We start from the raw sequence: 27,324 nt of genomic DNA on the forward strand, positions 1-27,324 counted from the left end.
GTGAAGTAAATGGAGGCAGTTTTCAGAAAAGAAACCACAAGACTGAATCATACTGCCCAGTATGGATACAAAATGTCATTGTCACAAGATGAAAGCAAGTGCAGATTTTCCTCTGAAACAACGTATCTTTCACCTCCTTGACCTGAAGGAGTCCAACCTTACCTGCAGAAGTGTTGATGCTTGCATAGAGCACACACAGAAAAGACCAACATGATCAGCAGCATAAGGAGATCTAATAGGAGCATGCAGAATAACTCACAGCAGCACTTCATGCATATCCAATGTATTTATATATCTACAGCACATGTCTACAGGAGCATGTCTGTTGACTTTACTCATCTTCATAAAACTGGGAATATCAAACACGTCAGAAACAGGGGGAAAAGGTCTGGAAAAAATGCAGGTTTGTGGGTCAAAGACCACTTTTGGTTTCCCCTAGATTTTTTTACTGTTTTAAAATGTGCTCTCTCTCTTCTGCTAGTAATGAAGAGTAAGACACACATTAAAAATTCTGATGAAGATCTAGAACAAGGATATAACTGTGAGATAAGAATTTAAAATTAAGTTAATAAATTAGAGAAAGAACAAAAATCAAATTAAAGACAATAAAAAGACAAAGGATTGCAGAGAAGGAAGCTGACAAAAAGGCCATCAAATGTTTACATGCTACACAAGATCTGCTGGCCAGGTCCCAGAACTGCAGTCAAGAATCTTGACAATGAAAAGTGAACATCAGACACGAACAAATGCAGTTTGTTCTTCTTTTGCCAAAGCCTGACGGAGAAGAACAGCTATGCACAGCTCCAGACATCAAACTTTAAGGAAAACAGACACAGTGTTCAGATCTGGGCTCCTCAGTACAAGGGAGACGTGAAGCTCCTGGAGCAGGTCCACTGGAGGACTATAAAAATAATAAGGAGATTGGAGCAACTCTCTTTTGAGCAAAGGCTGAGAGACCAGGGCCTGCTCAGCCTCAAGAAGAGAAAACTGAAGGGACCTCATCAATGTCGGTCAGTATCTACAGGGAGGGGATTAGAGGATGGACCAGGCTCTGCTCTGTCGTGCCAAGCAATAGGACATGAGGCAACAGAGAGAAAATGATGCACAGAGAGATTGTAGAGTTTCCTTCCCTGAAAAGGAACTGTTTTTACCCAATCCTGAGTAACACACTCTAGAGGACCCTGCTGAGCAGGGAGATTGGATCAGATGACCCCAAGTGGTCCCTTCCAACCTTAACCATTCCATCATTCTGTGACATGAAATAGTCCTGAGGATGACAAAGTGGTCAGAACAGATAGGTTATAAGGACAAATGCAAGAATTTTTTCTCTTGTCTAAATAGAGGGTTTTTTTAAAAAACCACATCCAATCCTATTGAGAAGATATTTATAAAGACAGCAGCATTATCCTGAGTGAAGATGCCATGAAGTATTCAGTTTTGTTTAGAGAAAGAAAAGATGGATACCATGAAAAACTTTTCTTTTACAAGGAGAATGAAGCAATGCAATAGGTCAATTGTTTAACAAACCTCAGTTAAGAAGAGACTACTTGTGTCATCCCGTCCCTATATAAACAGGCGGGTCAGATGATGTGTCAAGGCTATTTTGGTAACATTGTGTTATACTACATGTTCCAGTTACTGTCATACTCACAGATACACACTCAGTAACAGGGTGTTATTTTATGTTCATCTATAGATAAAGTGCTGAGAATCCACGTAAATATTTGATTTCAAGTAGACCCTTGTCTTTACAGTCTTGTTTTTAGAATAAACATTAATTCTTTGCTGGATTTTGCTACGATCTATTGTCTGAGTTTATATTTTGTGTCCATACATCTATTTGGCAGTCTTTGGGGAAATTATTACTTGTTATAATTTCTTTTCAAAAATAACTATAATTTGGTTTACAGTTCCAATAAAACATACAGACAAATATTTCTTTGCTTATTGTTCCTGGAACAGCTTCACTAACACATATCGGAGTATGCTAGAGTTTGGCTGAGTACTTTGAATTATTAATAGAAATGGAAGGCTGTATGCCAGAACTGACCAGTTGTCCAAGAAGATGAGAAAGAAAAACTGATAGATATGGAAACAAAATCAAAAACATAAAACAACTTCTCAAAGGCAACAGAAGTCAATAGTGCAAGAAATTCAAGGGACGGATACATACTTGATTTCACTAGCAGGATGCCTTTGCTTCACTCTACCATCTCCCAGGGAAGGATACAACTTCGATAGGTAAGTAACTACAGGTTTCCAATACAGAAACAATGGAGCAGAATTAGGAGAAACCAGCACTGAATTTCAAGGGACCAAAATGTTAAGCAGCAATTGGAAGCAGGTAATGTGTATTCAATCAAATACTCTGCCAATTAGTGAGACTGAGAAGCAAACTCCAAAACAATAAACAATTGCCTAGCAAAGAAGGTTGCAAAAACAGAATCTCAAATGGGCATCATAAGGGCTACTACCTTATTATTTCACCTTCCAAGTGAGCATGAAGACACACGCTTCTCTTTTCCTGTCTTCCCTTTTTTACTTGGAAATATTTTTGATTTGTGCCATAACAAGTGCAATACTGGTCCCTCTAATCCTGTAGAGGGTAGTATCCTGTCTCCAAGATGGAGCTTGAAATGTGTAAAAACAGACAAGTACACATGGTATTTTCCTCAAGCCACCAACCAGTTCCAATCTAGGGGATTCTTAAACTGAATGTGGTATCTATGTTTTTATGCATTTAGTTAACTTTCCAGGAGTTTTTCCAGTTTTCTTTTGAAAAAAGAAGCATTCACAACATCCTTTGGGAAGCAGTTTCACAGGTTAGTACTCTATGAAGAACTGTATCTTGTTCATTTTGATGAAGTTCTTAATAGCTTCATTAGCTGCTCCCTAACTCTGGTATTGAGTGCAAAATTGTTGGTTTTTAGCATATCTCCATGCCATACATGTTTTTGTAGAACTCCACCATATGTCCCTTTCCTGATCTTGTCTTCACATTTCAGAAGATTGGCCAATGCAATCTTGTTCATACTTGTTTTTTTATGAACTTATCGCAGTTCAGCCTTCTCCCACCCTGAGATGGAGGACCAAAACTGAACAGTGTTAAGGACGCATGGATTTGTTCAACAATCTGTACAACAGCACAAAGAAGTTCTCTGCTTTTTTCTGTTTCTTCCCTAGTTCTCCCTCATTTCTTCCCTAAATTCTTAACACTTTATTTGCTTTTTTTCAAGTACTACTGAGTTTGAACTGCTATCCTAATGAAATCATTTATCATGAAAGCAAAATAATGCTTGTAAGATGTTCTCATCATCCCCATCTTTTTTGATGTAAAATGAGGATTTTTTTTCTCCCTTCACATATTCATCTGTGCTGAATTTCACTTGTTATTTCTATTGCATTCAGAATTGTAGTCCTTCTTGTAATTCTCCATGGTAAATCCTTCCTACCATGAATAATAACCACTATCATCAGCACTGCCACCTCAGAGTTAATTAATTTTTCCATTTTTTTCATGACATGCTGAGTAGCGCAGGTCACCACAGGATAGCTCCCTCATAGCTTCTCCTCCACTAGAAAATCCAGCCATTAACTGATAAATGGAAATGTCTTGAAAAAGTCCTGAAAAAGGCTATGGAACAGAAAACCTAGAGTCTTGCTCAGGTCCTATTTAATTGAATCAGTAAGGTTACATTAAACATGATTCAGTTAAAATTAGTCTTTGTAATTCATAAATTAAAACATCATTGAGAAAAGAAAAATCAATGACAACAATCTTCAAGGCATGAAATCTTTCAACTTAAATGGCCATAAAGCACTGTGAAAACCTCATACAATTTTCTATACATTTAAAGCTATCAATCCCTATTCATAAACATATTTCATCACAGCTGAGAAAAAAATTAAACTGCTTGGTCAGACAGAAGCCAGTTTTCAGACTGATAATATGCTCAGGTTACTGGTATCCTAGTTCATGAAGAATGTCCTCTGGTTTTTAATTATAATAACCTTGCAATACAAGGTGTTATATAGCACAGCAACTTAAAGGCTTTTAGAAATAGTAGTCAAGACCTCAATTTAGGTATCATTTGGAAGCACTGAGGGACGATACCTCCCTTACTCCCAAATTAGTAAACTAATTTTAACAAAAAGCGTAGAAGATTTACCTTGTAAAACATCTACTTCCAATTCAGATTTATTTTTTTCTGTGAAAACCTGAAAAAAGTGACCCAGTCTGACCCTTCTGCATTTTATAAAATATGAGAAGATTACAGCCAAAGTTGTATAATTACTTTCAAGATTCTAACTCCAACTAATTTTATTAACTTTAATCTTTTTAAGAGGTAATTTTTCCTTCAGCTACAAAAGGAGGTAACTGAAGTTTTCTACCTTGTTGATATCCTTGACTTGGACTTCTTTAGTCAGGTAAATGTTTTATCCTCTTGGTAATAAATAAAAGGGTTTTTCTATATAGGGAAATTGATCTGTGTTAAACGAGGACAGGCAGATTAAATCATTCATTCTGTTTGAGTTAATTTGGAATAAAATCTTTAGTCTGGGTCAGAGAGTTCACACAGGGACTAAATCAGGAATACCTTCTTCTGCAGATGAAATCAAGCCACTCTACTATACACAAATATTTTGTGCCTTTTCTCTTTTGATAGTAAACTTTGGAGATTCCTAAAGGTAATTACTGCAAAACTCACAAATGCTGTTATTTAGTACTAATTGGTGTATTTTCAGTTATTGGCTGAAGAAGCTAAAGTTATAATGATAACAGAAAGCTTGGCATGGCAGCACAAAAATGTCTGAAGATCTGTAGTCTACATCTGCTTTATTAGTGTCAGAAGGGAGGATGGTTTTGCTGCATGTGAATTTTGTTCATGCAACATTCTCTTGGACAGAAGAAGAACTAAATAGTCTGGGTCTCTTCAGTTTGGAGAGAAGGCAGGAGTGACTGAAGTTTGCCTAGTCATGAAGATGAACGCAGAACTGTCACTCACTGAAGCCTGCAATCCTAGAATAAGGGGCACCTGATAAACCTGGTAAGAGATCTGTTGATCACAAAAAATCATGAACTTGTGAGTTTGCTGTGGAGATGCACAGCTTCAAAGAGGCACCAGATAAACTTGTGGAAAACAGGTCCATAAAAGGAGATTTAAAGCCTGAGGCAGAGATGTCCTCTGCAACATCCCCAGTAAAACAAGTGCAAATACTGAGAAAGTATGAAGAGAAAGACAAAGTAGACAGGCTCACATATATTCCCAAAATAACCTCTCCTATTGTCCCTGCTGGGGATAGAACTCTGAGTTAGTCATACAACAAGTTTATCACTGCATCTCTGTGTGATGCTGAGCAGAAGCTAGAAATACTGGTGAAGGGCAATTGCTGAACTGGAATGATTATCTTCTATTACTGGGTTTCTTCTGCAGACAGAGGGAAATCCCATCTACTGAGATATTCACACTGTAGACACCGTGTTAGTTCCTCAGAAGTCAGCATGCTAATAAGATTCAAATTAATTTTAAAACTAAGTGCAACTACAGTCCTTCTCAAATGCTTGTTCTGTGAATATTTAAGAACGTTCTGGAAAAATCAATGAGTGATAGCAGATTACAAAACAAAAAACAAGTGTGTTGCAGCACAGGTATATGAACCTCTTACCTTTTGGGTAAATGTCTTTCAGAGGCACATCTCCGGGTGCTAAAATTCGGACTATTTGATTAGAAGCGAATAAAGTAACACAATTGGTTTGTTTTGCAGCTCCTGTTTTCCTCTGGGCTCCATAATAAAGTGGATCAGAAGGAGAAGCACGTTTGTGACTCAGAGAGGAGTTTCTCTTCCAGCTATACACTTCACTGGGAGACTACAAAAGAGAAATTATCTACTGAAGAAAATATTCCTATTATTAAATCTAAGAACAAATATTTTCTGATAAGTTACACTTATTTAATTTCAAATCAAATGTAGCTGTTGTGGTTACTTCTTATGCTACCACATGACAAGGAATGACCTGGATTATTTTGTCATCAAAAACTCCTATAGGGGTGAAAACCAACAAACCATCTACATGAGTTTTAGGCATCAAGATGCTCTGAAGATCTGAAGTTAAATTTACTTTTTTTTTTTTCAATAGAACCAGGAACAGAAAGCATTGAAATAACCTGATTTGGAATAAAACTACGTAAAAAACTGTTAGGTTTCCATAATATAGATAAATGCAAATAGACATTCCAGTAATTACTTCAAAGATAAGCAATAAGGCTGGGACTTAGCTCCAGTTTCAGAGATTTAAGTGTAGGTCTCTACATGAAAGCCTGTGGCTTAATCTCCCACTATGGCTGGAAGAGTCTGGCAAAAAAATCATCTCGAAGGTTTCAGTGTTTGGTCAACTGAGCACTGCTATTACAAAAAGGAGCTCAGATACCTTGTTCATACTAAACACCTACACCGCCAGCACTAAATACTGAATCTGAAGTTTTGCCCCATCACTCTTACATCAACCCTTAGCAGTCCCTCTTTGAAATTCACACGGATATCTAAAACTATGTATGAGGAAAGATGGTACCTCATTCTAAATCAGGCAGAGCTAAAAATGCTTCACCACCCACATTGGGGTGTTAGTATTGAAGTGTGCAGCTTCTTTAGTACTCCCTCCTCTAGACCACCTCCCTTTTATAGCAATAAACTCACATCTAATGTAAGTAATATGAAAAGCTTGAATAAACCATCTGATAATATAAAACCAAATTAAGGGGAACTCAAAAGCTAATTGCAGACTGTCTTTTTGACAAAAACATATTTTTTAATAATTTTGGATTGCAAAGAATTTTCTTCTATCATTTGGCTTTCTCAAAATTCATTAACAGTTAACAGTTACATTTGCTAATTTGTCCCAATTTATCAAACAAACATGACATACAATCATTTATTCCACAATCACTACCCTTTTTACTTACAATTATGTGGCAAATATAAAAAAAGTCCAAAGAATGAAACACACTGCTTGTATTTTGCCTGTGCTTGCCTTTATTCTTTGCAAGAGTCCTAGTCATTAGACTGCTAAATTTCCCTTTGTTTTCTGGTCCTTTTCTAACTGTGTCCTGGCAGTGAGCACATTTACATTTACACATAGCTATATTATCCAGCACTGAAGGGGCTTTATAGTTTTGCTGTAATTTTCTGTATTGTTTTTTTCATTTTCTTTGATCTGTTCTTGCTACCTGCTGCACACTGGGCATGAAGTTCACACTGAACAGTTCAAAATTATATTGATATCTTTTTTCCCAGAGGTTATGCTTAATTAAAAAAGGGTAAAAACCACATAATTTAGAAAATATTACTTTAGTCAGCACTGTTCAGAGCTTACCGAAAATGTATTTTGTCTGTGCTAGACATGGTATTGTCCCCTTTCTTATTACCTAAAAAACCACCTACATCCCTCTAGACTACCATAACAAATGGTGTACACTACATGAATTTGTCCCTTGCTGTCATTCCCTACTTTTTCCTAATCATTTGGAAACAGGTACTTAACAGGTTACAGAATAAATGAGACAAAATTATTTCATTGTACAATTAATGCTGAGTATTTACCAAGAGGTCTGGGAAACCAATGACAATAGTAGCATAATTATGCTCATCTGAGAAGATCCTGTTGGGGGAGCTGATCTTTTGTCCCACAGCTGCACTGAGGTTTTCTGAAGATAGCTGGTCAGTTGAAACTGCATGAGGCACACTCAGTTCTGACACTAAACAGGAAAAAATGTCATTAAACAAAATGAATGTCATTAAATCCAGATGTGCAATAGGAAACAATATTAACTGTAAGAGTGCTGAGCACTGAACATTGGCTATTACTTTGAGCATAAAATTACTAAAAAGCAGAAGATCTGATTATACTATGCTATAACACAGAGGAGAAGGAAGTAATCCTATTTTTGTAAAGTCAAGACTTAAAATCAGGAAATACTAGCTTTATAGTTGCTTATACCATTTAATTTTGCCCTCTACTGTACAAATGAGGCAGGAAGCCTATGGAATAGAACAGAATAGAAGAGCATGTGATCTCATTGAAAATTGTTATAATGCAAACACACCAGGAGGCAAACCATAGGTTTGCACAGGTAAGTGTTAATGTGACATTTCTTGGTGATTCTTGCTGTCTTTGTAATTGAAATAATGTTGTTTGTAATGCGTCTTTGTTAAATAATGGTCTTGCTTGCTTTGTCTTTGAGCTAAGAAAAACTGAATTTTATTCTGTGTATCTGCGAGAGCCCTTAACCTTGCCTCAATTACCAACAGAATCCAACAGAACCTGCTGTCCTCAGTTCTGCACTGTTTCCAATTCGATGGGCACAAGACTATCTTGTTTACATGGCAGTGGGAGAAAATATTTCCTCCCTCAAAGGATAAATGGTCTGGGTCAACATTAAACCCACATTGGTCTACCTTTTTTTAGTTCTCATGCCACAGATTCTGCCTCAAAGAACAAGAACAGGCTGAAGATGTTACAACTAGGGTTCGCTGGATGATTTGGAAAAAGGTGGACAGGCAATATGATAACATTTCAGATTGGAAGAGAAGAAACAAGATAACAAAGGATAAAAATAGCACAGAAAGCATGCAGCAATAAACTGCCCACAAATAGTTTGAGACTGGAAATTATAATAACATTTCTATCCATCTGAGGAATGATACTCCAGAATGGTTTCTAAATAAGGTAGTAAGAGGAAGGAAACCACTGCACTCTGATAGCTCTTGATAAGTTGGTAGAGTAAACTGTACAAGAGTTAAAAAGGATTCTGGATATTTAGGATATGGTTAGTTTTTGGTATCCACCTGGTGGCTGTTTATGTAAATGAAGCCCTTTTATTTGTCAATAACATTTGTTTGTACCATGTTTACATTGTGTTAATCTCATTTTTCTTATTTATGCTAGTCACAAGAACCAGAACAAAACTTGTTCCTTCTTTAAGAGATATAAAGTGGTTTCTCTGTTTGTTTCCTCTGTCTCTCTGATATGTAACTACCAAAACCTATGAACTGTTAGGTGGGATGCACATGTACTTACAGTCTTATTAAACCAAGTACACTAAAGATTTTGTGCACCGTGATCAAATGTTCAGGGTTGAAAATGTTATCAGATTTGAAGACAGACAGATCTTATTAGGCAGAATGATGACCACTGCAAATTTCTGCCTTACTGTGTAACTAAGACATGCCCCAATGCCTAGCACCATCTGGGAATTTTACTGATCAAATTCCCCATATCATCTAACACAGGTGTGATGGCCCCAATAGCCTCCTGCACACTATCAACAGAACTACAGAAACTGTGACTTCTGCTCTGTTTTAACAATAGGTGGTTTGTATTTTTCTAAGGGTTGGGAAATGTTTTCTACGTCATCTGAGTGTGAGTAACAGACCTGCAACAGTCTACAGCCTGGAATCATTAGTATATTTGTTCCCTTCCATTCCTGTTCTAATACCTGCCTAGTCATCTTTCTTCCTTTTCTATTCTATTCTATGTGCTTGTCTGTTTGCTGAAAGTCCATGACTGAGGGTCTTGAATGCTCAAATGAAACCAAAATGCTTTATTCAAACCACTTGAAGTTTGAGCATGAAATGTGCCATGCCTTGAGAAAAGCTTTTATTATTAACCAAACATGATAAGGTGGCAAAAACAGAATAAGATAGATGGTTACTCAGACCTTTAAAGAGTCTTGTTTGTGCAGCTGCAAACAGAAATGACAAAAAGAACAAAAAAAAAACAACAAAGGAACTAGCCAAGCTTGCATTCAGTACCTGTTGTTAAGCCAAATCCCATGTCAGCTGGCTCCTCACTCAATGCATGCAGCTGGCAAACTTCACTGCCTTGAGCTTCCATATGGGCATGCTTGGTTAAAAGAAATTTCCTGTAAAAGATACACATTTATAATAATTCCCGATTAAACTTGTCACTCTAAACAAGGACTTCTATCTTCTGAAACAGTGAAAACATTCTACATTTATATAAACAAGGTTATCAACACCTTTTGCTAAAACTAAATATAATTTCCCAAACATCTGTGAGATAGGAAAGAGTAGGCCAGCAAATGGCAGATTTGTCTTCTGGTAACTATTTACAAGCTTTCATTTGCTGTGCATTTATAAAAATGAGACAGCAGAATAACACTTCTTTCATGTGACCATGAAAGTAAAGGAAGCAGGCGCTAACTCTAGACTACATGTCTGTATTTCCAGAGATAGGTCCACCAACATTCTCATTTCTAAAGATCAATGTCACCTTAGTAAAATTAATATTAACACATATATGATCAAAGCTACTTTAGACTTTCAGAGCCTGGAATATCGTCTTCCTTTCCTACTCTAAAAATCTACTTCCATTTTCACCACAGCAAATCTGCATCTTGAACACCCACTTTTTAAATCCAGCCAGTTTCACAAACAGAAAAAAAACAAGAGAGTTGAGACCAGGAGTAAAACTCCTGAACACAAATGAGACACAAACAAGAAATAATGCCATTGAGAAAACTAGCCTGAACTAACTTATTTGTTTCGTTTTCCACCAAGAGCCACCGGTCTTCAGCCACCAGAAAAACAGATTTCAGACTGACTGGAAGTGAGATGGTGTGAGTTTGACCCTCCAGTACATCCAGTACAATAAGGTGGTTTCTGTAAAATTGGAAGCCAAGAAAAGAATAATCAGATAGGGATATATAGAAGGAGATCTGATTTAAATCAATTTAATATAAGGATAGCATTTACTCTTACCCTGTTTCTTTGTAGAAGACCAGCCAGTTTTTGTGTGAAAACTCTCGGCACATTTTGTAGTTGCTCTGTATAAACATACATCATAGGAATATCAGTATTAGATGTGTCCCAGTGAGTTTCCCTGACTCCTCTGGAAGTGTAATAGGTTTTTTTTTCCTTTATTTTGAAGAATCCACAGCTTTAATTATCTCTCAAAATGCTATCTAGCTTGCCTTGTTCCTAGTCATAAATTGCATCATAACTGCATTCATTATTTTGGACATAATTAATTGTAACAAAATGTTCCATTATTTCCAGTTCTAAAAAGGTATATTTTAAAGACACGTATCTTCAGAAAATTTATTTATATTCCATAACAATGCTATTTTATGTGTAAGACATTTAAACATACATAAGAGTAAACAATTAAATAAATGCTTGGGCTGTAAAACCAGGAAAAACTTAATGATCCTGTTTTTCCAATACTGACATTTGCTTTCAAAAAAACTCAGTATAATAAGGGCAGGTGCTATTCCTCACCTTCTCTTCCTTGTTGCTCCACCACGATGTTCTCCTAGGAGAGTCTTGAGCATCTGGTGAGAGCAGAAGTCGGCGAAGGGCACCGTTGCTTGTATCCAGCAACAACACAACATTGCTCTAAAATGAAAAGCAGATCCATGTACATCTCAAGCTTGTTTAAGAGACTACAACAAATCTATCTGAAGCACTTTTGCAATTTGAGCCACTTATGAGATTTTGATAAGATGATATAGATTTTGTTGCAAAACGATTTTGTTGCAAGCTGGATTTTCTTGGTTCATTTTGAAGTTCATAGAGAAACTGAAGAGGTTAAGTACATGCAATTGCTGGAATGATATTATAGTTTTTCCACAGAATTTTATCTGTACATCTCACATTCACTTCTGCATAACACCTGGGAACTGGAATAGTATGGCTTACATGTAGCTACAGCTACAGATGCAGATACAAATGCAAGACATACCAATTAGTTCTGTCAAGTCACTAAAATACTTCATTTCAGTTTTTGTATTTTCTTACAATTTTTCTCTTGTACCTGTTGCTTAAGTCCCACTGAAGGTGACAAACTGGTGAAAGAAGAAACGGCTTAGTACCTTCTCTCCAAGTTCATACTTCTGATACTGTGGAGCCTGTGCATATTAAATATCCCAGGGTGTGACAACCCTTCTGTGACCTGCACTCTCTGACAGCTTATAGTGTCAGAGGTAGGACAGCTGTTGGAGGACAGCAGGATGACTCAAAAGGATGCAGACCAGAAGCAGATGGGATGGTGCAAATCTCCATCACATGAAAAAATGGTGTGCTAAATTCTGAACTTCAGATTTCTCATTTGTTACTTGATGCCCAAGGGTCAACAGATGCTATCAAATGATGGGGGCTTTTTAAACATTTCTTTTTGCAAAATGCTATAGTTGCTCCTAATGTGTTTAACTAAGAATTCAAGACAATAGTCATTCAATAGTTAAGGGCCAACCTTAACTGCATCAAATGAAATTCAAAAGGTACAAAGGGATAAGTTAATTAAGCCTTGAGCTCAATTTTTTGTTGGCCATTCAAGGAAACGTTCACTTCTGCAAGGACATTGGGTTCTGCAAGGACTTACTAAAAGTAAACTGCCTACGTACAACATGTGCAATAATGCACAATAGACGTTAAGGAAGTAAAACATAAATTCCCATGAATTCCCTTAAATAAAACAAATACGAACAATCTGAGTCACAGCAGTTTTGTTCTTTTGGATGCTCTTCATACTTTCACTAGAAATATTTGTGAGAGTTAACTTTAATAATGACAGTAATTTGAAGCTAAATATGGTAAAGTATTTAAAATATTATCATGTTATTTGGAGCATTTGGGAATTTTAGTTCAAGTTCAATATTTCTAAAAAAAGAAGCTTGCTTATGTATTACAAACTAAAATTATAGAAATGTGATTCAGGGAAAAAAATAGGACATTTGCTTTGGATTTTGGTTTTCTGCCATATTTCATTTATACAAGTCTGAAATAGCATTAGCCTTCCACGTGAGATAAAGAACATATATGAATCAATTACATTCTTCCATTTAGTGTTAAATTTTTGAGAGCAGTTGGTAGTATAAAAAGCTTCTCTACTCCACCCCTTTTGATGTTAATGGTTTCCTTCTGCGCTAAGTGACTGATGCATATTCTGTCTGTTTTTAAAAATAGATTTTTGCGTCACTTGTGATCATATCCAAGAGCAGCTCTGGCAACTCTTCAAGTGGGCTGGGAGAAGTTGTTGGTGTGCAATTCCGCTCTGTTTGTTCTTGACTGGGAGAAAAGTAACCTTTGGGCGACCTCCTGACCCCAGTGTCTGGAATTCCAAACTCTGGACAGATGCAATAACCAATCTTGTGAAGTGGTGTGCCTTTATTTTTAGTTACTGCAAAGTTTCCCTTTCCTTACTGCCGTTTTTATTTTAGCCAGCATTTTCCTCTAAAAAGTTCTTAACCAAACAGGACTGTGACTTCATTTTGCGTTTATGGGAAGTTATTCCTTATGGTTTTGCAGACAGAGGTGAGCTTGGGGAAGTTTCAGAGTGGGACAGTGCAAATAACTCAGTTTAACATTCTTGTATTCTTCTCCCCAAATTCACTGTCAGTTTTGATCTGTTCTGCCCTCAATGCTCATGTCCTCAGCAAGCAAGCTTGGATACACAGTCTGCTTTAGACTGAGGCTGATCCTTAGCTTGGCAGGGCAATCATACATCCTATGGCCTCCTATCCCACCTTTTCTATTAGAGCTACTCAAGGATCTCTTGAGTGACAGAAACATTACAACCCTGACACTGTAAATAATAGGAACAGATAGAAACATTAACACACTGTTCATCAGGTTCAATTGGAAAAAGTCTGTGCAAAAATGTATGGCTTGGGGCTCAAACCATCACGTCTTCAGAGGTAGGGAAATGTTTGCAAGTAGATTACTGGTGTTCTAATTAATGCAAGTGGTGTCTTGCAGATGATTTGGGAGACTGTATTCAAGATTTCAGTGAACTGAGAACAACAAGTAGTGGTATAAGCTTTCTTTGCGCTTATGGAAAATGAGCCTTCTCCCATTCTACGGAGCGTGCACACATTTCTATATAAGCAGACCTTTCCTATACGGTGTACTCATAGAAAAGGAAAGTCTTATATGATATATAAAAAAACCCCTAGTTTTTGAAGAAAATAAGAAAATGCACCCTTTGTTCTAGGAAACACATCAGAATTTCATAGGGATTAGAGGTTACAGAAGTTACTATGTTACTGATCTTTTCATATTCAGATCCTCACTTGTGCTACAGGCCAGATCACAAACTGTTAAAAGAAGTCTTCTTTTAAAAAATGGTTGCCATCTCCTGCATGTGGTGATTGAGGTGGGTCTCTGTGTCAGTTTCTGTGCCACAGACTCTCTCACTCCCTTGTTATCAGAGAGCTTTGACACAACTGCAGCAGCACGTGGGACAGGGAAAAGCATTTCCTTCCCCCCCACCCCACTTCCTGACCAAGAAAGATAAAAGTAGAGTTAAAGGATGCCAGCAGGAACAGCAGCCTGTACAAAGCTTGTTGTGCTCCCTGAGGTAGCCTGTAGGTTACTCTGTTTGTCCAGTTGTAGCCTTTCAACACAGTAAAGCGCTCGTAAAAAATCCTGGAAGTGTGCTGTTAATTTATGAGCAAATCAATTCTCCATGTGCAGTTTGCTCCTACAACCGCATATAAAATCATGCATAAAAATTATCAAAACTCTTTTCTGTCTGTACTTGTTCTTATTCTGAGCAGTCGATGTGAGAGATGCAGAAAGGAAAGCGCATACAGAGGGCACAAAGCTCTAGCAGAAAATAAGAGTAGGTCCTGAAGTACTTGTGGGGAGGACAGATGGCAGAGGCATTGCTACTTTGAAAAGATGAATGCAATTCCCATCTTACAAAGTTACTTGAGATTTCTTCAGAGTCCTTTCAAAGTCCATGAATTTAGTCTGAACAAAAAGAGTCAAAACAGCTTGCACTCACTGAGACCAATGGCCACCATGAGGAATAAAATCATCTACCCTTTCTTCCAAGCAGATGTAAATGTGGCTTAAAATCAGATAAATCTCCCACTTGTGCCATTAAGTTAAATCCCTGAGGAGTTTACTTTCAGTAAATTTTTATTTAAAAGGACAGGAAGAAATAGTGATTTTTCATTTTATTTCACTGGAGGGCTCTACTGAATCTAGATGGATGTCATCTGGGAACAAGATAAAACCCACAAGCTTATTTGAAGAGCCACAATATAATAATTTCATCTTTTCCAATAAGGTTATCATCCATTTAAAATTGTTTTTTTTTATAACATAGTCAGAAACATTAATCTCCAAAGACCTTTATTAAAAGAAAAAAACTGAAAAAGCTGCTTTTGGTATTGTCTAATTAATGCATGATATTGATTATTATGAAATAGCAGCTGTCAAGTGGTCACTTTATTTAATAGACGCAAGTTTATTTTTACAAATATTGTTAATACTTCTTAGTCTTTTTGCAACTAAACACAGATGAATCTCTAAAGCATCAAATGTTATTTATATCAAATGTTATTTGTTTTTCTTGTTTTGTTTGATGCACCCTGGTACAACTAGCTAACTCTTGTAGCCTTGCTCAAAATGTAGATGTGCCACTAATTTACTTTTCTTAACATGTGAATGCTGCAAGTTCTGAGTTTGTGCCTGCCAATGATCTTAGTACACTCAAAAGTAGGCACCTTGACTATATGTCAAGTCTCTTTCTGTAGCCAGTGGGAAGCGAGAGAAACTTCCAGAGGGCAATTAAACATGTTCTACTTGAGCTGAGAAGAAATGCTCTTCAGGTTACCCCTGTTCTCACAGCAAATACAGAAGGTACTTGGATGATTATCTTAGGCTATTTGCTTATTGGTAACATCAATAATAATGGATTAAGAACATCCACCTTATTTCACAGGTGCACAGAGCACATGATTTTTCCAGGGCTCCACTGCAGGAGGAGTTAGGAATAAAACCTAAGCTCTGTGTGGAAAAATTACACTGCTCGAGAATCCTTCTTGTGATTCAGTGGGAGCTAGAGATCCCAATACTTGAACCCCAATACATGGAAGGATAGCAGTGGCTGTGAAGACTACAACAGCAGCACTTGTCTAACCTTTGTTTTAATGCCTCACTTAAGAACCAATCCCAAATAAATTACCAATGTAGTCCATGGATATGAGCATGCAATATACAAGAGAATAATCTTCCTTCTTTTTTTGTTTTCCAAGCTGCTTGCTTAAGTTCTCAAGAAGTCTAAAATTACTTCTGAATGGTGTCCTAAGAACAGGACTTTTTGCAAACAAGTTTGTAATTAAATGAAACATATTTTCTCAAATAGCAAATAAGGTCTGCCCTTAATGGCAAAAATAGATAAGAAGTTCGAAGATAATGCAAAACATTGAGAATATTTTAATTCTGTATTATTTTCCAGTGTAAAACAGGATTATTTACAGACAGTATGTATTCACCTGTAGCACTTGCCAAGTACAAGTGCTGAAACTGGCAATATTTAAGCTTTGCTAGAGAAAGACATGAGGTTATAGCATGACTGAAGTCATCTGGAAAGGGACACTGACTTCCACAGTCTCTCCATGTCACAAATTTTATTTCAGAGTCTGAAAAATGTATCTATCATACATCACTAAAAGGTATATTCCATGAGGACAGCCAAAACCAGACTCTGAGATAACTACCTAAAGCTTCATGGAAGAACCTTCATTTCTGACACCAGATGCTACTGTGGTTTGGTGAAAAACAAAATGGTAGGAATTTTTGAGATTTGGAATGCAAAGAATATTGCTGGCTTTATATTAAAAAGTGTGAGACTTTCTAAACATTCTTAGATACAAGACAGACTGCCACCTGTTTTAGTTTCCTGCATCAGCTTCTCCAAAGGAAGCCAAGGATTATTTAGGACCAAAAAAATGTGCTATCTGCACCTCAAAATAGCCCAGACGGTATTTCTATAGCTGGTCAACAAGCAGGTAACCTCAGAATCATATTGTTTCCAGTTTGCATTGGAAAGTATCAAACAGGCACCTGCATAGGCAGTTCTACCAAAGGCAGAAGAATTGTGTTTCTCATAAGGCAATGAGCTTAACAGCAGCATGTGACAACCACAAAGTAGCAGCAACACTTGACAAATATTCTTGGAACAACAGCACTGCAGAAACACTAGAAATGTCTGAAAACTATTAACACCCCAACTCAATGTAGGAAAGGTTCTTCTAGGTTGAAGTCTCTCACTTACTGAAACACTGACAGAAGAAGTTCAAAGAAAGGGAAAAAAAGCCAACAATAATGACTGATTTAATGCCAGTGTCAAACCACATTGAGTGCTAGGTAGCCTAATAAACTATTTTTAATTTAAAAAATTTACAGCAGCAGCAGTATATACCGTTTCCCGTTCCCACTCCTGGGCAAAGAAATCTTGAATTGGAAATGTTACAATCAGCTCACAGATAGTAAGGGAAAGTGCAAAGTATGCAATAGTTGTCTTTAAAAAAGCATTTGAGTCAAACCAACACTGAAATTGTTAGTGGTTCTCAATTTGCGTTGTGTATGTCAAGGCTTACTTAGTCTTCCTTCTAGTCTCAACACTTCACAGGTTAGAGAAGCAGAAATACAAGGATTTACAAAACAAATGTGGAGCAAATACAAGCAACATTTTACTTGGTGACTCAGAAAATGTCTCTTTTATATACTAGTTGAAAAGCAAAAGTGGGACAAGATTGGAGCATAACTTAAGTTCACACAAAACACTTTATGTCAACTTAAGTTCTTTGCAGACATATGCTGTTTGACTGAGACTCCTGAACTTAACTGACTCTCCCCCTTTCTCCCATAAGCCCAATCTCCCTCTATCTTCTCCATTAAGAGAAGATAAGCAGGTAGAACTCAGCTTCAAGAATGGAAAAGAACATTGTCCAGCTAAAATGTGCAAGAGGAAAATCTCCATTTACAAACTAAAGCTGAAGGAAACTCTCAAGCTACAAGTACAGTAAAAGAGAAAACATTCAGCAGGAGGTAGCCTTGTCCAGTCTATAGAGGTGGAGTCCCCAGTGACATACCCTCGTGGTACTACTTTGCTCATGACTAAGCATTTAGCTGGAATTTAATTTTTTTACCTCCTCTTCATGTAGAACCACTTGACCTTTAAGTGGATTTCCCAGTGGTGCTGCAGTCACAAAAGGTTGCCAGACACTTCCAACTGTTCTTGGGAAGAGGTCATAAAGATCCACAAAGTATCCAGTCTTACTAGAAATGTTCATGAAGTACAAGGAAACAGGATTGCATGTAGTAACATAGAGAACATTTTTATGTTCTTCTTCTGAAATAAGAAAACAAAATAGTGAAAAGTTACTGACATTGTGCATTTCTCTTCTGGAAATAGATACGTCATAAACTTGGCAGATGATACAGCAAAAAGTACTGAAAAATTACCACTGTTGACAAGGGAGATAAAGAGAAATGATCTCTTGATATTAACTAAATGTTAAAAGGCAGAACCTTGCCACAACACTATCAACTCAAAAAAAGTAGTCCAAGATACATTTGTGTAGGCATGACTGCAGTGTCTGCCAGCTGCTAGTATGTTCCTCTGATTTTCTGGTTTATAATCTTGTTTCTTCTTCTTTCTCTATCCTATCCTCCCTTTAAATTAATGCATTTAATAATTAAACATAGTACATTGTACAAACATTGCACAGAACTTTTCACATAAACCACCTTCCTGAAAAATTTCAGACAACTCTTGAAACCAATAAAAGCTACCTAATTTCTGTTTCGCTTCCATGAATGTCTGCTAATGTATTTGTAAATTGGACTGCAAATAGAAAGAGCAGCATTCCAGTACTGATCATTAAAGATGGGCATATGATACATAATAATGTTTAGATTGATGCCTTGGAATGGCTACCTAGAACAGAGGCTAGACAGAGTTAGAGAATAAAGCAGGTATTTATTAAAGGCCTTTAACATACACACCTTGGGCAGTGCAAAAGCCTTGCAGAGGCTACACCCAAGATGGACAATGGTCACGAATTTTTCAGGCAGATATGCTTCATCTATTTGCATATCAGAGGTTAATTGTCCAGTTACAGCTCCAGGGAATGAAGCCATATTCCCCCAGTTTGCTCCCTGCCATACACTTTTATTTATACTTTTCAGAGCCTGAGGCTGTGAGGGTGGCGTTGGTTCTCAGGCCTGGAAGGATTGTTTTGTCTGATCAAAATGGGAAGAGAGCTTACTAACACTCTGTATGGAGTTCACAGTTATACACTAATACAGTACAGGATCTGAAAAATATAAAAGCTAAAAACTTAAGGCATCAAGACATGCTTAATCATGAACCCTAAAAACATTTATGAATACTCCCAATGGTGCAATTCCCTCTGGGACATAAACTGTAGAGGTAACTAAGGCAGGTTTGGTCCAGTGAGAAAGAATCAGTACGAGCACAGAGGAAAAAAACACAACACTCTCCAAGTTAAAAGATTTGTGTTAAAACTGAATTGAGAGAGGAAAAGTCAAAGAATTGTTTTTGTCAAGTAACGCAGTGTTGAACACACAAATTTAACAAACTTGCAATTTTGTGGCTGTTCTACTTTAATTACACATCTTTCTCTTAGTTTGAGAAAGATGCATATCCTTACAATGACCACAATGACTCAGTGAAATTATGCACCAATTTCAGTGGATTATTTTTGTATTTCACCTACTATTTAAGAAATAAAGTAGAAAAAGATAAGTTATTATTCTTATAGTTCACTCCTATACTCTATATTTTTAATTCTCATATTACAATTCCTAGTATTATTCCTATACTCTACTTCAAGCATATCTAGCAATACACACTACTGTAAATCCACTGGAGTTGTTACCACACCTGAAATCCCTCATCTTGCTCTTTTATATTCTGCCACTGACTATTGGCACGCACTTAAGAAGTCAACAGCCCAGTCCTTCCTCATCTCCAGGACATCTCACCTCTTTGTAACATTGCAGATCATTACAAATGCCAGTAGCTTTTCTTACTGTACCTTTTGTTACTGTGACGTCGCAAACTAAGTTAATTTCATCTAAAGGCAGTGTCCAAAAAGCAAGTTCTTCTGTGAAACTGATGGACCTGGCTTCATGTCGTTCCAGTGGAAAGCCTTGAATATTTAAGTGCACAGGGCCCTAAAACAAATAATAATCATGAGGGCTTCCTAAAATATTCCACTCCCCATTCTTTATGAAAATACAGAAATCTTCTTAATGCTATAATACTATTAACAATAAAAAAACACTAAATAATTTAATATTTATTACTAAACAAATTAAAGGGAAAAGGAAATGCCTTTTATATAAACTCTCTGAATGTCCACACTATCATTTCCTTTACAGTATAGAAACCTTGTGCCTCTCTTTAGTCTTTTCATGGTTTGGAACCATTATCACTTAGTAGCACTAGGAGATATCATGTAACGCTGAAACACAGTTTATACAAGGAAAATACCAGAATATTTCTGTTTCAAACAAATTATATGGCAATTTCTTATTATATAAAGTTTAAATCTCACCCATACACATTAGAAGTACAGGTTTTTCCTTACTCACTGGAGTAATAATTACTGAAGTTAAGCCAAGAACTCAGAGCTGAAAAGGACTTAGAAACTTTGGCTGCAGATCAAATTGTACCAAAGGTTCAGATTCAAACTTGCCAGTGCCAAAGACCTGTAAGACTTCAGCTGCAGGCAAAATAGAAACAGAAAGCAGCTTCCTTTTCAGTCACTGATCTTAGCCAAAAATTGAGATCTGGGGCCTGTAACTGGCCATCCCCAAACATCCAAGACAGCTACAAAGTTTCTTCAGATAAGGTATTTTCAATATCCTTATACATACTTCTTTTCAAGAACTTCTGGCCAAACTTACTGGTTTTCAAGCACATCTTACACTGTGACAGCTAGGTATATGAAAATGATAATTTTTCTAGTCAGTGTAAAAACTCCAAGAACAAGCAACAAAGACCATGCCTTGTATACACTCTTTTTCCTGAATAAATTAATCACATTTTAGACTTGTCACAACCCAATAAATAAAACCAGTAGTATATGAATAAAAAAATAATTTAGGAGACAAACCTTTACATCTATTTTTTGAGTTTCTGATGGACACAGCATTTTCTTTTGTGCATTTCCTGGCTGATCGACCTTCCAGTAGCCCACAAACTTATGATCTGGTAATGGCAGTCTGTCAAATAATGTAGGAACAAATGCATTTTTACAGTTATTAATCAGTAAGTGATATGGAATAAATAATTTAGACAACTGCATTTTTCCAACAAAATATATCTGATGACTCTCTTGCAGAAAGTGTTTCCTTGCTAAAGTATTTCATTCCTCTTTACATTTTAAATCACAAAAATTTTAGCCTTCTGGGCTACTAATACACACTCAATCTAAGCAGTATCATAAAAGAAGAAGCAATGTATATAATATGGCCTTAAAAGGAAAAGTTTTCCATTCTGAATTATGTGAGATCTATCCAAACCATCTCTTGCTTTGCTTTATTTGGATCAGGCTGTGCCATCACCCCTTGAAGAACTCCAGTCAGTAGCTCACTCTTCTAAAAGACCAGCAGAATAAGCACAGTAAGCTCTGTGGCTCATTAACCATGAAAGTCGCAAATTATTTGTGTTTATTTTACCACTGCTCACATGAAAAAAGGTAAAGGAATACAGACATGAGACTATCCCATTGCCTTCTGTCCAGTACAATCTGCAGAAAAGATAGGGACATCTTCAAAAGTCACATTTGCTTGCCTTGGTCTAATTTCCTCATTTCTGTATAGTTTATCTAAGGAAGAAATATGTGGATCACAGCAAAACTCATTTATACAGGAAAAGAAAAGGCTGATGTGTGACAATGTAGCATCACAGCAAAATACAGACAGTGCAATTTTTCTTTCTTTCCTATGAAGTGATTTACAGTCATTGAAAGCAGTTTGACTTCATTAACTGGCGTAGATACCTTCAAGCTAACAAACTCATTACTTTTGGCTTCTTTTTCTTGGGACCAGTTGCTCCTAAAGACACCCCCTACCAAAACAGCATTCTGTATTACATGCTGTTGCACATTACTGCACAGCTACAGGACTTGGCAAGAGAATAGAAGACATTCCTTCTCCCAGTTTCTATAAATATCTTCAAAGTCTATTTTAAGGAAGTTCTCTTAGACTGTTTGTTAAAAGTATCTGCTTGGTCTCTTCTGTCCTATCTGATGATGCTTGTTCCTACTGTTACAATTGTCTTCCTTCTCCTCACCAGCCAACCTGGCACTTTTAGATATCAGAGGATTGTTCAATTTCTTCTCTATATTATTTTCAGAATAAGAAGGGATCCCAAATTAAGAAAACTGAATATCACTTGGACTATACATAAAACTTAGAGAATTTTAGTTTTATTTTATTTTTCCCCTAAGAATTTATGGGAAAAATCAAGGGATGAATACAGATATCCCTCAATTTTTGCTACTCATTCAGGAAAGATGTCTCAACACTTAAGCAGCCAGAAGCCAGAAGTCACAGGCATTCACTCAGCCTCCATCACCATTCTGTGTCTGGACCATCTGCCAAGGCAGTCAGACTGCCAAAGACACTGTTTCGCAAACAGAAAATGGTTTGGATGCTATTGATCATTGGTGCTCACAGATAAATAAATGGCCAGCTGCCAGCAATGTGCCACTGGGGCAAGTAATGAGGGGGAAAGAGTATCTCATTAATTCACTCTCTTAGTCAAAGAACCAGGAGAATCTTCATAGCCTGTTTGTTGCCTGACTAAAAATATCAATAGTTATCCGTGTTTGCAGAGTGATTAATTCTACATTTTTCCTGACTTCATTCTGCATTTTTCCATTCTTACACCTAGCTAGTATAGCCAAAAATCTCTTCTTCCCAAATGAAGATGAGAAATTAAGCTAGATTTAAAAAAAAAACAAAACAAAACAAAAAACAAAAAAAAAAAAAAAAAAAAAAAAAAACCAAAAGCAAAAACCACCAAGTACACGGGGTTGTGTTTTTACATGGCAAATTACAACATTCAACACCATTAGGAAGAAACATTCATGATGCAGTATTTCAACATATACAAAGTTCTTAGATGCATTTATTCATGCAACCAGAAAAACAGACAAACGGTCAAGCCACTAGACCAAATGTCAGTTGAGATGTCCATGAAACAGAATTTTACTTCAGGCTTCCATTTGGGTTTCTAAATGATTTGTTGGCAAAACATTGTTTATGTCTTGAGCCACAAGGTGTCTTGTGTGCAAAAACACCCTGGAGACTTCTTTTCGCTCTATGACTCTGAGTAGCATAATCTCTGATATGCCTATAATCAGCAAGAGTTGTTTCTCATTAGCTCAGTGGAACATCATCTCTCACAAGGATTTGGACTTTAGTTTTAATTCCTTACACATTGCTCCCATGGACAACATCCTAGAAATCAAGAATTTACTAATGATCATGAATAGCTATTAAAATTTGAAACAAAACATATGTTATTAACCACCTCTAACCAAATATCCTGCTTTTTATGGCAACAGAATTACAGATTGAATTCCCAAATAAATATTTCCACTCTGTTTCAGCTTTCTGGAGATTTTCTTTGCTAATAGTTCTCTCTTCCCTCAGGAAAACTGATTTCTACTTTCTCCTAGATTTTTGAGGTTTTGTTCTCTTCCCTGTTTCTGAATGATTTAGTTTCTCCAAGGCAGCAGAGCAGTCATCATAAATAGCAAAGAGGAGGGAAATATAGATCTGAATTTCAGAATAATAAAGAAAGCAGAATTCATAATACAAAGCTCTTTGTCAAGAGTAATAGGGACCTCATTCTTCCAGGGCCTGACAATTTTTTTTTCTTTGCTGTCCCACTGCTCTTTCGTGTAAATCTGGTCTAATAAAAACTAAGAGTATTAAAGAAGCTGGTGGCATTATGGTCTTACAATCAGTCTGCTGAATGAGTTTCAGGAGGGAGTGAGGGTGCAGAACAACTGGAACAACACATCCACACTAAAAAGGTGTATACATCTTAACGGTCTTCCCCTAGTGAATACATATGATACACATCGAAGTAAGGAAACTACCTTATTTTCCTAGGACTTATAACAAGCAAATTTTGAAAATAACTTGAAGTGACAGAACTAATAAAACTTCACTAGATTCTCCTGCCACATTGCTATATTTCAAATTAATCAACTAAATATCATTTACCTAAAAGACAGATGGAAAACAATGGAAATGCCAACACTGGCAAAAATCTGTAAGGCAAAGAGATCTGATAGGTATAAAAAGTGCAGTAGCTGAGTAAGAATGGTACTAAAACTTCACTGGTCTCTCCAAGCTGGGGTGTACAGAGCAATCCATGATTTTTGCCTCCATCAAAAGCTGGAAAGGGTTTCTAGAACAGAAAAGCTACAGGCAGACTGCATTAATCTTGTAAGAAATCCAAGATTTAAGAGCAATTTCTAAGGAATTATTCCTCATCAGATCTTTGATTATGGATTTGTCAAAGCCTGTTGCTTAAGGAAAATTCAAAATTGTTTTTCTGTTTATTCACCCTTAATTTTAGATCCCGGTTTTCGACATGATTACTGCTGTCCATGAAATCTGTATATAGGCAGGGTTCAGAAAAGTGATTACATGAGACCTACAGCTGATGGGGCACTTTTACAAGAAATTACTGTTTAGCCTGAATTTCTGCATGCACAACCATCAAAGGGAAATTGATCTGTCAAAACATAATTCTCTTGTGCTGCTAGAAAACTTTTCAAAGTGACATCTATAGAACACAATTTCTTTCCATTTTATATTTTTGATTTAAGAAAATAAATTCATTTCAGGGCATCTAAAAAAATGATCAAACAACAAAAAAACCTAAATCACCAAACAACTGTGTTAAGAAGTCACAGAACCTGCTTTATAAAATTATTTATTTAGCTTTCAGAGAACATAACACAAGATGGATATTAATGTTGTAAAAGTGCAGCTCCACTGAAAGCAAATTCTTTACTGCCAAGCATCGTATTAGTACAGCTGTGGAGATGAACTATGACATACAACAAAGCTGCTTAAAATATGATCTTGTAAACCAGCTCAGTGCTGGCACAGAATGTATTATTCAAGGCCTCCAGTAACAGCCTGTGCTCCATCTAGCTGAAAAGATTTCCATCCCACGTAACCTTTTTGGACTTAAGTAAGATACAGCTTGAAATCAGGCAAATTCCTTGCCAACCAGTTCTCCATGATTTATCCAAACATATTTTGATTTGAAGACATGCAGTAGACATTCTGAAGTAGACATTCAGAACACTTGTATGTTAAAACTCGCAGAGTTGACAACAGATATGTATGATGGGAGACATATCCAATAATTAACTACAGATTACCCGGGGGAGAAAAAAAGCTACATGAAAGAACAGTCTCAAGAGAAAAACAAAGCTGTTAAAATGTACATATTTACATTACATATAAAAAATCCAGTTCATATAAAACAAATATTGAATTTAGAGGAAGCACCTGGAAGTGAATAGTGACAGGAGGAAAAACATGGAATGACAATTTCATCAGGCATAAGTGTCAGAATTAGGATTAAATGCTGTTTTACCTAAAAATTGCAGATGGTCTGAACTGTGTACCAAAATGGCAGATTAACATGAATTTAGAAAAATATGACATAACAGATGTCAATGAGAAAAACAAAATGTAATTGTACACATAAAGAAAGACAATGAGTTAGTACCATGAATAATGCATTTTACCTACTACATCTTGGTAAACCATCACAGACAATCCATCTGCTTTACATACAATACTGATAAAAATTATAAACTAGTGTACAGATGGTACTAGGAGAGACAGACAGTATTTTAACACCTGACAATACTGAACATGTCACTATCTTGACGAATGATTATCCTACCTGGAAATAAAATGACAAGTGAAGAAAGCAAAAAGACCAAGTAAAGCATTCCTTTATAGGTCTAATACATGATATTAATTTGCTAATAAATAAATTAGTATCAACAAATTAATTTCTCTCTTGAAAAAACAACTACTGCAAGAATCAATCTGTAAATGGTCATTATATACCATCTAATCTTCCCTTCCAAGACTAGGTATATTAATTCCCGAATTTAATCTGAAATTCCCATAAGGGTCACTGCAAGCATCTGTTCAATTTTCCCTGGATTTCAGCAATTTCAGCTGGATACATACCTAAATAATTCTTCCATTGAGACCCTGTATTTTAGTGTGTTGCTTGTGTTTTTCATGCTTTTTCCCCCTACATTTACAGCAGTTATGTTGCAGCAGCAATTTAAATGATTCTGATTTACGCAAGTTTTCTTTTCAATTCAGTAATAGGTGACAGACTTCTCCAAAGCTTATTAAAATAAGAATTCACAAATCATTTGATCCAAGACATGCCAGAGAGCACATCTGTAAAGGAGTCAGCATTTCACTATAACAATTTTCCTGCCCCAGAATCTCCTGGAAATGTTTCTGTATCACAAAATTTAATTGTACAGGATTTGTATTCTTATACAACAATTTTGCTGTTGTATGACTAACATCCTCAGGAAAAACTGGTTTGCACTATTATCCCAGTTTTCATGTTACTTAATAGAATTGCTGAGCAATTTATTATGATAGTTAGAAAGTCTTTGAAGTCTACCAAAAAAAGACTGGGGCAGAGAAGTCATCTGTGAGGCTATGCTGTTGTTGCTGGAACAACATAGAAATCACACCTTCAGATTGCCAGCTTGTGAGAGCCTAGAAGCAGGTAGGAAAAACTAGCTTAAAAGAGAAAGTGATATTGACATGTCATAAAACCAATCTGAAAAAACCCAATACAGTAAGAAAAAATGTAAGTGTGAAGAAAGTTGATCACATAAAGTGAAGATGGGGTATGAAGATGGGAAGTGCTATGGAGGGTTTTGCAAAAAGGATGTGGATGTTTAGAAAACAGAGATGAGTTAAATATGGCATGAAATGCAAACATACTGGACTTTTAAAATGTCAATACATTTCTATTCTGTACTCTCATACTACTGTACTTCCAGCAAAAATGAACTTGAGCAGTTTCACACCCAATACTTAACAATGGACACACATCAAATGAAGACAAGGAGCATTAATGAAAAAAAAACCAAACAGAGACCTTAAAAACAGGGAAGATTGAGAGGTGACTTCCCAATGCTGAGGTTATTTAATAACAAGACTGACTTGCCTTGGGAGGTTATAGAATTTCATCTCTGAAGGTCTTCAGGCATGAATCACAAAAAAAATGAGATGAGGTTTTAGAATAACCTGCATCCTTTCTGAAGGAAGTGGGCCAGACTAGATTAACACCATTATCCTAGTCTCAGATTCATGGGAAATAGAGAGGTCAGTATTCCAGTATCTTTTCTGCAGCAGTCCAAACAACATATACCCAATTACCTCAATGTG

The 27,324-nt window shown here is 36.5% G+C and overlaps 1 protein-coding gene across 1 annotated transcript in view; it reads right to left on the minus strand.

Moving 5' to 3' along the window:
* The window catches only part of VWA8 (von Willebrand factor A domain containing 8), a 183,338-nt gene that overhangs the window by 42,460 nt on the left and 113,554 nt on the right, over positions 1–27,324 (minus strand). The window contains exons 27-35 of the mRNA XM_041407213.1: positions 20,961–21,069; positions 19,878–20,016; positions 17,964–18,166; positions 11,299–11,415; positions 10,780–10,844; positions 10,555–10,680; positions 9,811–9,920; positions 7,600–7,754; positions 5,668–5,869 (exon numbers count right to left, since the gene is read on the minus strand). Coding sequence (XP_041263147.1) covers positions 5,668–5,869; positions 7,600–7,754; positions 9,811–9,920; positions 10,555–10,680; positions 10,780–10,844; positions 11,299–11,415; positions 17,964–18,166; positions 19,878–20,016; positions 20,961–21,069 — 1,226 coding nt within the window. The remainder of the gene's footprint in view (positions 1–5,667; positions 5,870–7,599; positions 7,755–9,810; positions 9,921–10,554; positions 10,681–10,779; positions 10,845–11,298; positions 11,416–17,963; positions 18,167–19,877; positions 20,017–20,960; positions 21,070–27,324) is intronic.

This window comes from Onychostruthus taczanowskii, unplaced genomic scaffold (assembly GCF_017590055.1).
Source record: "Onychostruthus taczanowskii isolate IOZ18803 unplaced genomic scaffold, ASM1759005v1 scaffold26, whole genome shotgun sequence".
NCBI classification, from domain to species: domain Eukaryota; kingdom Metazoa; phylum Chordata; class Aves; order Passeriformes; family Passeridae; genus Onychostruthus; species Onychostruthus taczanowskii.